The sequence below is a fragment of the Anser brachyrhynchus genome, assembly GCF_964034855.1.
Source record: "Anser brachyrhynchus genome assembly, chromosome: 1".
In the NCBI taxonomy this organism is placed as follows: Eukaryota; Metazoa; Chordata; class Aves; order Anseriformes; family Anatidae; genus Anser; species Anser brachyrhynchus.
In genome coordinates, this window is record NC_137694.1 from 163,867,478 (window position 1) to 163,879,903 (window position 12,426).

General features: G+C 41.3%; 1 protein-coding gene across 1 annotated transcript in view; it reads left to right on the forward strand.

Moving 5' to 3' along the window:
* Positions 1-11,397, forward strand: part of LOC308187798 (uncharacterized protein) — a 181,374-nt gene extending 169,977 nt beyond the window's left edge. Inside the window, exon 2 of the mRNA XM_080576142.1 lies at positions 10,038-11,397. Within this exon, the coding sequence (XP_080432268.1) occupies positions 10,418-11,137 (720 nt within the window). The 5' untranslated portion in view covers positions 10,038-10,417 and the 3' untranslated portion in view covers positions 11,138-11,397. The remainder of the gene's footprint in view (positions 1-10,037) is intronic.
* The last annotated feature ends 1,029 nt before the right edge of the window (positions 11,398-12,426 follow it).

A 12,426-nucleotide genomic window follows, 5' to 3' on the forward strand; every position in this document is an offset into this window, starting at 1 on the left:
GTTTAATTGAAGTATTTGCATGTAGTATATACTTTCCTACACATATGAGATTACTCATAGAACCGGAAGTGGTCATAGAGTTCTACATGAACCCTGAGGTTTACACCAAAGTTTGTCCAGAAGCAATATTTTCATTATCAAAATATAATATCAAATTAAGTATTTCAGTGCCCAAATATTACAGTTCTATGGTTATGTGATCAGGAATCAGTTGTCAAATTTCCTAATATGTCATCATAAATTAAAAATAATATATTCATTGTCCCACTGTACAGAAGAGATATGCTCAAAGAGTCATGGAAATAAGATTATACTGATCACATTTGACCTCTGATAGAATCATTTCATCAGTCCTTCAGTGCAAGTTTTATCCTCTGCCTTAATTAATTTGTCTGTGTTGCTTTCATCTCCTTTACTTATGAAGCTTAGAAAGTCCTGCCCATTCCTTGCCTATTTTCTGTCCTCTACCACAATTTTTTTCTTCTAGTTCTCCACTTAAAATCAGTGGAGATGTGGCAATAATATCTTCAGACAGGATGGACGCCTTTGTTCTCCAGAACAGATTTAGCACTATGGTGTTGGAGTTAACAGGAGAGTATAGACCATTACAAACTTTTAACATGTTGTGATTTAACCAGGGTGGCAGCTAAGCACCACACAGCCGATTGCTCAATCTCCCCAGGTGGGATGGGGGAGAGAATCGGAAAGGTAAAAGTGTGAGAACTCATGGGTTGAGATAAAGACAGTTTGCTATGTAAAGCAAAAGCTTTACTAGCACAAGCAAAGAAAAACAAAGAATTATTTTTGCTACTTCCCACTGGCAGCCACTTCCAGGGCTCATCAGATGTAACAATTTTTTGGGAAGACAAGTGCCATCAGTGCAAACGTACCTTCCCCTCCACCCCCTATCTTCCTCCTTCTTTACCCCAACTTTTGTTGCTGAGCATGTCATCATATGTCTGTTTGGACAGTTTTGGTCAGCTGTCCTGGCTGTGCCCCCTCCCAGCTTCTGGTGCCCCCTCACCCTCCTTGCTGGGAGGGTGGTATGAGAAGTTGAAAAGTCCTTGACTTGGTGTAAGCACAGTTCAGCAACAATTAAAACATTGGTGTGTTATCAACATTATTTTTATCCTAAATCTAAAAAACAGCACTATGCCAGCTACTATGAAGAAAATTAGCCCTATCCCAGCCAAAACCATGACACAACAGTAAAGCAAATCCTTTATAATTATTAAATTAAATTGAAATTGTCATTTCTCCTATGATTTTTTGCCTCTGTAGATAAGGACACCATTAAATTATAACAGATATAAACAAATTCAAATAAAAACAGATAAACCTATAAACAGATTCAAACTTCTAACATTAAAATATAACATTTATGATAAATGTGGAGATGCACTCTAACACTGTGAAGGTAAAATACTAACATATTCAATATCACTATCAAGCACACAGTTCTTGTGCAAGTTTCACAGTTTTCAGGAAATCAGTTCACCTTCAGATTAATTAGTTTTGGCAGTTTGTTGGGATAAACCATGAAATATTAACACTGAAATCAAGAACATTCTTCTGTTGTTTTTCATATATACTTCTGTGATTATTTGCTGTTTCCTTCTAGCAATGTAAAATTGTTTTCTATGGTATTGACCTTTAAGACAACAAAGTCTTTCTAAAGTACTAGAAATAAAATTAAGCTGACATAAGTGATATGAAATTTAAAGGAGCTGATAAGAAAAGATCCTACTGCAGATGTAAAAGCACATAGATTCTTCTATTATCATTGTATTTTTATCATTATTATGTTAAGATTACCAATATAGTCCTTTTCAGTATTAAAAAAGCTTAAATAATCTAGAAAGCAAACTCTTCCTTCAGAATTAATGTAGACTCTTGGGCAGGCAGGATTCCACTTTCTTATCTCTAGATATTTAAATTTTCAGTGACAGTTTCATTTGGGGCCTAGGATGACCTAGGCTATCTTTTCTGTCAATAGATAGATTGATAATCTCCAGAGCAAATTCATTGGGTTTTAGACTAGAGTTTAAAACATTTGCCACATGGAGTCTTCATTTGTCCCAGTGACTCTGAAAAGGAGTTTAGGATGACTAACAGAAATATAGACCAGATAACTCATTTTGGTTATCCATACTTACAGATCTCTACCCAGCTGGCATACTGTAGAGAGCATGAGACATTACTGGGGGCACATGAAAAAGAATATAAGGATAATTAACGTCTTGTTTGTTTGTTTGTTTGTTTTTCCTGAAACAAACAAACAAAAACAGCTAGAGACAGACACATCCATGCTAAATCATGTGAAGGCAAACATTGCAGAATATTTGCTTTATGATTGGTATTTCAATAGTATGTAGTAAATTGGCAGAGGGATTAGATAAAATTCACAACTAATAGGAAAATGAAGATTATTTATATAATAAGAATTTATAATAAGAATTTAGGGCTGTATTCCTTTACACCATGTTTATACATAGAATCATAGAATTTCCCAAGTTGGAAGGGATCCACAAGGCTCATCAAGTCCAACTCACAGTTCTACACATGACCACCCCAAAATCAAATGGTATGTCTGAGAGTGTTGTTCAAATACTTCTTCTACTCCAGCAGGCTTGGTGCCATGACTGCATCTCTGGAGAACCTGTTCCAGTGCCCAACCACCCTCTCTGTGAAGAAACTTTTCCTAACATCCAACCTGATGCAGCTTCATGCAGGTCCTGTTGCTGCTCACCAGAGAGAAGAGATCAGTGTATCAATTGCCACTCCCACTGCCAAGGAAGCTGTAGACTGCAATGAGGTTTCCCCTCAGTCTCCTCTTCTCTAGACTGAACAAAGTGACTTCAGCCACTCTTCATACATCTTGCACAATAGGTCATTCACCATCTTCACAGACTTCCTTTGGACACTCTCTAATACTTTTATGTCTTCCTTATATTGTAGTGACCAAAACTGCATACAGTACTTGATGCAAGGCTGCACCAGTGTAGAGCAGAACAGGACAATCACTTCCCTGACCATCTAGCAATGCCGTGTTTTATACACCCCAGAATACAGTTGGCCCTTTGGGCTGCCAGAGCACACTTGACTCATATTCATCTTGCTATCAACTGGAATGACCAGATCTCTTTTTGCATAGCTATTCTCCCACCTCTCATCCCCCATCTCAGGTGCAGAATCCAGCACTTGCTTTTGTTAGACTTCATGTGGTTGGTGATTGCCCAGCTTTCTAATTTGTCAAGATCTCTCTGCAAGACCTTGCTGCCCTCAAGGGTGTCAAAACCTCCTCCCAATTTAGTGTTGTCTGCAAACTTACTTAGTCCTGTATCCAAGTAATTTATGAAAACACTAAAGAGAACTGACCCTAAAATGAATCTCTGCAGAATCCCACTTGTTTATAGTAAAGCCAATTTACTATAATCCTTTGAGCCCAGTCCTTCAGCCAATTGTTCACCCATTGCAATATTCATTTATGTAAGCTGTATGCTGGACATTTTGCCTAGAAGGATACTGTGAGAAACAGTATCAAAAGCTTTGCTGAAATCCGAAAAGATTATATCAACTTGCTTTCCTTGGTCAACTAGTTGGGTAACCTTGTCATAAAAAGAATTAACATGGCCCAAATAATCTTATTCTGCTTTTATGGTACTTTGCCACAGTTAGAAATGTTCAAAATGCTTCCCTTGATTGATTTTCTGTTTCATTTTTCAAGGATGTTTTCTCTGCATAAACTACAAAAAAGAAATGTTTCTTCAAATTATTTATTATGGTTTCTCTTCTTAATAAGCTGTCAAGACACACAACTTAGCAAAGTGCACTGTTGTGTGTCTGTATTCAAAATATAAATAAATAAATAAAAAGATATATCAGCTGTTTAGTACAGTTGTCGTCATGAAGCTGTATAACTTTGTATAACTTTTTTTTTTTTATCATTAAAGTCCTGCAGTCCTCACAGGTTCTAAGTACTCCGAGACTTTTTCATCAGAATACATTAATGTTTTATGTTGCTCACAGGACAATGGACTGCTTTTGATTTGCTTTTGATATGTTAAGTATTTTCTTGGATGGCAGAAAGAGTATAGATCAACTCAGAGAGTATAATTAATTTAGCAAAATGAATGTCTCACCCTCAGAATTCTCATTTCCTTATATACTTTGCTCTACTGATGCTTAGTTTTATACGTTAGTTCTTCTCTTCATTTAATATGAATTGTGTGAGAGACGTATGAAAGAATTTTCATAATTATTTTGTTTTAGTCAAAATATTATCTAGTTCTATAATTTAAATATATTTATATATCATACTGTGTTGCCTATTCCAGTAGTCATTGTCTTTAATATGTTATTTTAATTAATTAAATGACTTCCTTGATTGATCAAAGTCTCTTGTTCTGCAATCAGACTAATTTTATTTATTTATTTTTTTCTACTCAGTTGTTCAATTCAAATTCACTGCGTATGGCCAAGTCTTCTATAATATCTACACAAAATAAAGGTAAAACATAGTTCACTTGAGTTTATCACACATAAATAATGGTAAACAATGGTGTATTGGTTTACATGGCAAGAGTTTGGCAGCCGGGGCTGCAGAGGTGGCTCTGTGAGAAGAGTCCAGAAGCTGCCCCATGCTAAGGGCCGATTTCAGCTGTCTCCCATGGGGACCTGTCACTGGCCAGAGACAGGTTAATAAGCAATGTTGTTTGCGGCTCTGTGAGAGCCGATTTAAGAAAGGGAAAAAAAAATAAAAAAATGCTGCACAACAACAGATGGATGAGAGGAGTGAGAAATGTAAGAGAACCAGCCCTGCAGACACCAAGGTCAATGCAGAAGGAGGGCAGGAGGTACTCCACACTCCAGAGCAGAAGTTCCCCTGCGGCCTGTGGAGGGGCCCCTGGTGGAGCAGACTGTCCCCCTGCAGCTATGGTGTACCACACTGGAGCAGATCTCCACGCTGCAGCCCGTGGAGGAGCCCATGGTGGAGCAGGTGGATGTGGCCTGGAGGAGGCTGCGGCCCATGGAGAGCTCTCGCAGGAGCAGGCCCCGGGCCGGAGCTGCAGCCTGTGGAGAGGAGCCCACACAGGAGCAGGTGACCTGGAGGAAGCTACTGCTTTGTAGGGGACCCATGTTGGAGCAGTTTGCTCCTGACAGAGGGACCCTATGGTATGAAACCATATTGGAGCAGACCTTGCTCCTGTGGGGAAGCCCACACAGGATCAATTCAGGAAGGAGGGTGTGCCGTGGGAGGGATCCCATGTTGGAGAAGGGGCAGAGCGTGACTGTGAAGGAGCATAGGAGAAGATACATTAGGGACTGACTGTGGCCCCCATTCCCCTGCTCTGCTCAGGGTAGGGATTTAGGAGAGGGTGTATGGGTGGGAAAGTGTTTTTAGTTTGGTTTTATTTTCTCACTGTTCTAGCCTGTTAGTAATAGGCAATAAATTATATTAATTTCCCTACGCTGAGTCTGTTTTGGATGTGTTCGTAATTGGCAAGTGACCTCCCTGTCCTATCTCAACCTTTGAACCCTTTCCATCGTATTTTTTTCCCCATTCTCTTTGAGGAGGGGGAGTGAGAGAGCAGTTGTGGTGGAGTTCAGCTGCCCAGCAGGGTAAAACCAACACAGATTTATATTATTTATTTATTTATTTATTTTAATCAGAGTTTTATAGATAATGGAAACAGAAAAGCTGCTGACATGACTTTATTAAATCATTTTGTGTAGTAAAACATTACACCAACTATTTTAGAGAAGGTGAGAATTGGTAAAAGTATTATGTGATGGAAGTGGTTTATGAGAGGGAGGTTATGCTGTAGACAAAGGTTACCAGAAGCATTTAAGCAATATCAGCCCTAAGGCTGATTCTGTTTAACATAAATGATATTTATTTATTTATTTATTTATTTATTTATTTATTTATTTGGGGGGGGGGGCAAGGGGAGAGACTTGTGGAAAGGAAATTTATTTGTGACACAAAGCTGAAGAAAATTTACTGCTTCAAAGAGAATCAGAAGAGTGGATAGAAAGTGTAAACCTACCTTGAGGAACAGGATAATAAACATGAAATAAAAATCAATATCACAAAATGTGAATAGGAGTATTTTGAGTTTAATAACGAAATGTCTGCTATAAAATGTGGCCTCTGTGGAAAATAGCTGTATGCACAACAATCAGCTTTAATTCAGAAGCATCATTGGCACAGTTATATATTCCCAGTTCAAGTCTGATAATAAATTTTCTCCTCATGTCATGAATTTTCATTTTATCCCAGGTGTTACTCAGGCTAATTCTTTAGGTTCATGTTTTAGGTTCAATTCTTTGGTTCATGCTCCACTCTTTACCAACAATCAATGTGGAAGGTAGGTAAAATTGGAAATGTTCAGGTCTCTACTTGATTAAAATGTAACTGTTTCCACTGATGGGCCATGAGTTTGGATACATATCTTTCCCCACAGCTGTGATGTTTCCCAGATTGAGCACTAGGTCTACACCCTGCCATACTCTGCAGTTTCTGAGTTCTGCTCTACTGCTCACAACTGTGAATTAAGACACCCTAGAAAAACTTGTGTTTTGTTTGTTTTCAGCCTAGGAAAATAAAGACAAGGGGCTTACTAGTATGTACGTGTGCACCAGGATTGTTAGGGGTTGCAAAACAATAGGAATTATGAGAAAACAGTATGGAAAAGTGCATCAGGACTGTTAGGGGTTGCTGAACACAGCTGACCAGTGGAGGTGAGGCTGGAGGTGAGGCTGACACAGCTCCATGTCACCAGGAGCTTTCCTCTGAAGAAACAGAATCATATATATATATTCTGTTAATATATACATGTATTAATGAAAGAGGTTATTTGGGTTGCTGGCAATTAACGGAAGCTCAGCTCAATGACTCTGAAGGTCTTCTCCAGTTATAAATTGTACTATAAAACATAGGTCTGTCTTAAAATAACCTTTGTTAAACCTTGTACAATGAGCTGTACAAGGTGTATGTGTTACTTTGGAAAATCTGGTATTTCTTATTTATTTATTTATTTATTTATTTTCCTCTTCCTACGTGGTTCAGAATAAATTTTCTGGAGACTTAATTTTAGCGTTAACTGTGCTACCAATCAATATCACTGTTACATTTGTGCAGCACGAAGGAGGAGAGCATCGTTATTCTTTTAATATATCAACATACAAACTACTTTTAAATAATTAGTTGGGTTTATAGGTTGTTCTGGAAATGAAAGTTTCTTCCCATTTTGTGTTATGCTTTATATTTTATCATATTTCAAATCCAAGATGCCTTTATAAAATTCTAGGATTTAAAGAAAATAAATACAAACAACAAACCCACAATATATTTATATTTCATCTTAAAGACCATTAGTTTATGCATCTTCGTAAATAAAGCATTCTATGTTTCTTGTAGAATAGTATTTCCACAGATAAGTTTTATTCATTGTACTAAATGTACCTTTCCCTTAGGAATAAAAGGAAGAAAGCTTCCTATAGTTACTTCTCCCTTTTTACTTTTGCCTGTGTTTACTTTAATCATTTAGAAACTAAGAAACTGACATCCTACTAGACTCAAGACTAATTCCCTTAGAAACTGAGATTAAATGATGGACAGGGCATGCGGGAAAGTACTAATTAAATTGCATTCAAGTGAACTGACTAGAATGGTTGCCTGCAGATTGCTCCTTAATTCCAGCATAATCAAAAAGCAAGATCACATATAAAGAATTACTGTCAGCAGTGGCGGGACTGGATCTCAGGATGATAGCTTCAAATAAACGTTAAGTTTTGCCTGTGCTTTATGAAGCAATGTACAGAAACTGCTGCAAATGTTAATGGAGCTTTCCAAAATTAGTAACTGAGATCTAAATTGAAGCTCATTCAAGTATGTATGTTCAGCTCAAGCAGACTACCAGAATGTATATGCGCACATGGTTAAAAACTATGTAAAACTATCAGTATAAACATATATCATAGAATCAAAGAATCATACAACAGCTTGGGTTGGAAAGGACCTTAAAGGCCATAGAATCATTAAGGTTGGAGAAGACCTCCAAGATCATCTGGCCCAACCATCCCCCTACCTCTAGTATCACCCACTAAACCATGTCCCTAAGAACCATGTCCCACCTTTCCTTAAAACCTCCCACGGACGGTGACTCCACCACCTCCCTGGGCAATGCATTCCAATGCCTAACTACTCTTTTTGAGAAGAAATGTCTCCTAATTTCCAACCTGAACCTCCCCTGGTGCAACTTGAGGCCATTCCCTCTAGTCCTATCACTAGTTACCTGTGAGAAGAGGCCAACCCCCAGAGCCTCACAGCTTCCTTTCAGGTAGAGAGCAATAAGGTCTCCCCTGCAGACTAAACAATCCCAGCTCCCTCAGCTGCTTCTCATAAGACTTTTGTTCCAGACCCTTCACCAGCTTTGTAACCCTTCTCTGGACATGTTCCAGGGCCTCGATGTCCTTCTTGTAGTAAGGGGCCCAAAACTGAATACAGTACTCGAGGTGCAGCCTCACCAGAGCCAAGTACAGAGGGGAATGATCACCTCCCTGTTCCTGCTGGCTACACTGTTCCTGATACAAGCCAGGATGCCATTGGCCACCTTGGCCAACTGGGCACACTCATCTAGTTCCAACTCCCCTGCCATAAGCAGAGATGCCACCCACTAGAGCAGGTTGTCAGAAAGAGGGACACCCACTAGAGCAGGTTGTCAGAATGGCAAAGTAGCTAGTGAAAATTATTATAGTAAAACATTTTAATATGAACAACTGTTTTTAAACATTGTGTTAACCCAGTCTTTTCTGATGATTCAGAAGGGTTCAGCATGGATTTGAGTGTGTCGATCAGTTGCCCAACAAAACAATAAAAGGCTCAAAGCATCAAGAAAAGTGCTTAGCTGTGACAAGCAGTGTTTATGGGAGCATGTCAACTACAGCAACTGGAGAAAGATGAATTATGCCATTCTTCTTCTCTCTGCCAAATGTGTGTCTGTCCAAGAACTAGTGCATTCTTGTTAAAGAATGCTTGCAAATGCCAACAGGCTAAATACAAAGCATGAGACTTGAGGATTGCTTGTAAAGGAACATGTATTTCCAATTTGAAACAGTATTCTGAGTCGTACAACAGCCTGTGCTGAACCTGATGACAAGACTAACTTTTAAAGTTATAACAAAAGTTTGTAATTCTTCCCTTTCTTACATCTCTCTCAATGTGTCTGCCTTCGACTTCGAGGCACAATGCAAACAACATGCTAATCTGTTTAACACATAAAACAACATGGATTTAAAATTAAGTTATCTTTAACGTATTATTTTTTTCATAATACAAAAGTGAATAGCTTCCATTTTGTCCGTTTTATTATATAAGCAACACTCTCTTATATAAGGAAATAATAAACTGTCAAAATCTCCTGTTACATGTGTGTTTGCATGTTTTCCTATACCTGTATATAGATTCTTGACACAAAACTCATGCATCAATATAAGGAGCAAAGTTTTATAAAGTTTTACTGAAGTGAATTCTTCTTAGATAGTTTGGAAGTGAAATTAAATCACAGAGTCAAGCTGTAGTCTAGTCTCAACCTCTAAATACACAGAACACATATATGGACTATTGAATACTGTACCAGGTTGTAGATACAATGCATTAATTTATACATATATATATATATATATATATCGCAGAATCACAGAATCATTTAGGTTGGAAGAGACCTCCAAGATCACCCAGTCCAACCTCTGACCTAACACTAACAAGTCCTCCACTAAACCATATCACTAAGCTCAACATCTAAACGTCTTTTAAAGACCTCCAGGGATGGTGACTCAACCACTTCCCTGGGCAGCCTATTCCAATGCCTAACAACCCTTTCAGTAAAGAAGTTGTTCCTAATATCCAACCTAAACCTCCCCTGGCGCAACTTTAGCCCATTCCCCCTCGTCCTGTCACCAGGCACGTGGGAGAATAGACCAACCCCTACCTCGCTACAGCCTCCTTTAAGGTACCTATAGAGAGTGATAAGGTCACTTGCTGAGGCGACCGGCTCCGGGGCAGACACGTGCTGCAGCGGAGCGCGGGATCGGGACAGGCAGGGCTATTTTTCGGGCATCGAGCCTACGTGAGGGAGCCGCCAGGCACCGGCAGCCCTCGTGAGGGAGGCTGACGAGGCGTAGGCGGAGCCAGCAGCGTCAGCGACAGCTCCTCCCCCCGGCCGTTCAAAGGCAGCCCCTAGAGAGCGCGAGCGACCAGGAGCGCGGCGAACAGGGCCGGCAAACAGGGAGTGACGCGGCAGTTAGCGAGGCAGTTAGCGCGGGCAGGAAGGGCGGGCAGGAAGGGCGGAGTGCTCACACCCGCCCATAGGGACAACTCCTCCAACGGCACTCTCCCGTCAGCTGGGCTGCGATGGTCTCCACCAGGCACGGTGCTTTCTCTAGGAAGTCAGTACACACCCAGACCGACTGCCCGCTCAAACATGCGGCAGTTCAGGTCTCCGGATGCGGGGAGTGTCTGAGCCTCTTGCTGCCATCGGCGGGAGGCAGAGAGACTGCTTGCGTGAGGTGCGAGCAGGTGGACGACCTGGTCCGCATGGTGGCGGAGCTCAAGGAGGAGGTGCAGAGGTTGAGGGATATCAGGGAGTGCGAGCGGGAGATAGACTGGTGGAGCGACTCCCTGCAGGACCGGAGGGAGAGGGACCAGGGTGAGACGCTCCAAAGGGGGGTGGACCCCCTGCCCTGTCGCCATCGGGCAGTGGGAGGGGACCTGCGAGTTGAGGAGGAATGGAGACAGGTCCCTGCTCGACCTCGCAGGAGATGCCCTCCCCTTCCGGTGCTGCCTTCCCAGGTGCCCTTGAACAATAGGTTTGAGGCCCTGGAGCTGGAGAGACCGGTGGGTGAGGATGAGGTAGGAAGCCTACCCAGGAGGATGCCTGAGGTGAGGAAGTTGACTCCACGCCTCAGGACTGCCTCCACCAAGAAAGAAAGAAGGGTGATTGTTGTGGGCGACTCCCTCCTCAGGGGAACGGAGGGCCCTATTTGTCGGCCTGACCCCACACATAGGGAAGTCTGCTGTCTCCCTGGGCAGAGACATTACCAGGAAGCTTCCAAACCTGGTTCGCCCCTCTGACTATTACCCGCTTTTGATAGTCCAGGCTGGCAGTGACGATGTTGAAAAGAGAAGCCTCAAGGCTATCAAACAGGACTATAGGGGGCTGGGACGATTGGTGGAGGGAGCGGGAGTGCAGGTGGTGTTTTCGTCCATCCCTACGGGGGAAGGGAGAGGCACGGAGAGGACATGGAAAGCTCGCGTGGTTAATAGCCTCCTCTTCTCCAGACTAAACAATCCCAACTCCCTCAGCTGCTCCTCATAAGACTTGTTCTCCAGACCCCTCACCAGCTTCGTTGCCCTTCTCTGGACTCGCTCGAGCACCTCCATGTCCTTCTTGTAGTGAGGGGCCTAAAACTGAACACAGTACTCAAGGTGCGGCCTCACCAGAGCCGAGTACAGGGGGACAATCACTTCCCTAGCCCTGCTGGCCACACTGCTTCTTATGCAAGCCAGGATGCTGTTGGCCTTCTTGGCCACCTGGGCACACTGCTGGCTCATATTCAGCTGACTGTCAACCAAAACTCCCAGGTCCTTCTCTGCCAGGCAGCTTTCTAACCACTTATCCCCCACCCCATAGCACTGCTTGGGGTTGTTGTGTCCCAGGTGTAGGGCCCGGCACTTGGCCTCATTGAACTTCATACAGTTGGCCTCAGCCCATCAATCCAGCCTATCCAGATCCTCCTGCAGAGCCTTCCTACCCTCTAGCAGATCGACACACGCACCTAACTTGGTGTCATCTGCAAACTTACTGCGGGTGCACTCGATCCCCTCATCCAGGTCATCGATAAAGATATTGAAAAGAACTGGCTCTAGTACTGAGCCCTGGGGGACTCCACTAGTGACTGGCCTCCACCTGTATTTAACTCCATTCACCACGAATATATATATATATATATACACACACATTTATATATATACACATATATATACACATATATATTATATATATGTGTGTATATATATGTATATATGTATATATGTATATATTTATGTGTGTGTGTGTATATATATATGTATACACACACACATTTTATGACACCCAAAAATCTACCATTAATTCAACCTAGAAAGCATTCTGAAAAACTCGTGCTTTTTAGGTTATTTTTTTCACTTTCGGACACTCAGAAATATTTTCTAGAGTTATGAGCCCTTTTACCACCAGTGTATACTAAAAATCATGCTGCCCTTTTACAAGTGAAATCTACAGAGTAATAATGGAGACATCCTCTGGATCATTAATATAATGAAAGTACAATAAATTATTATTATTATTTTTTTAATAATTAGAACTTATTTCAAGAGCCGAG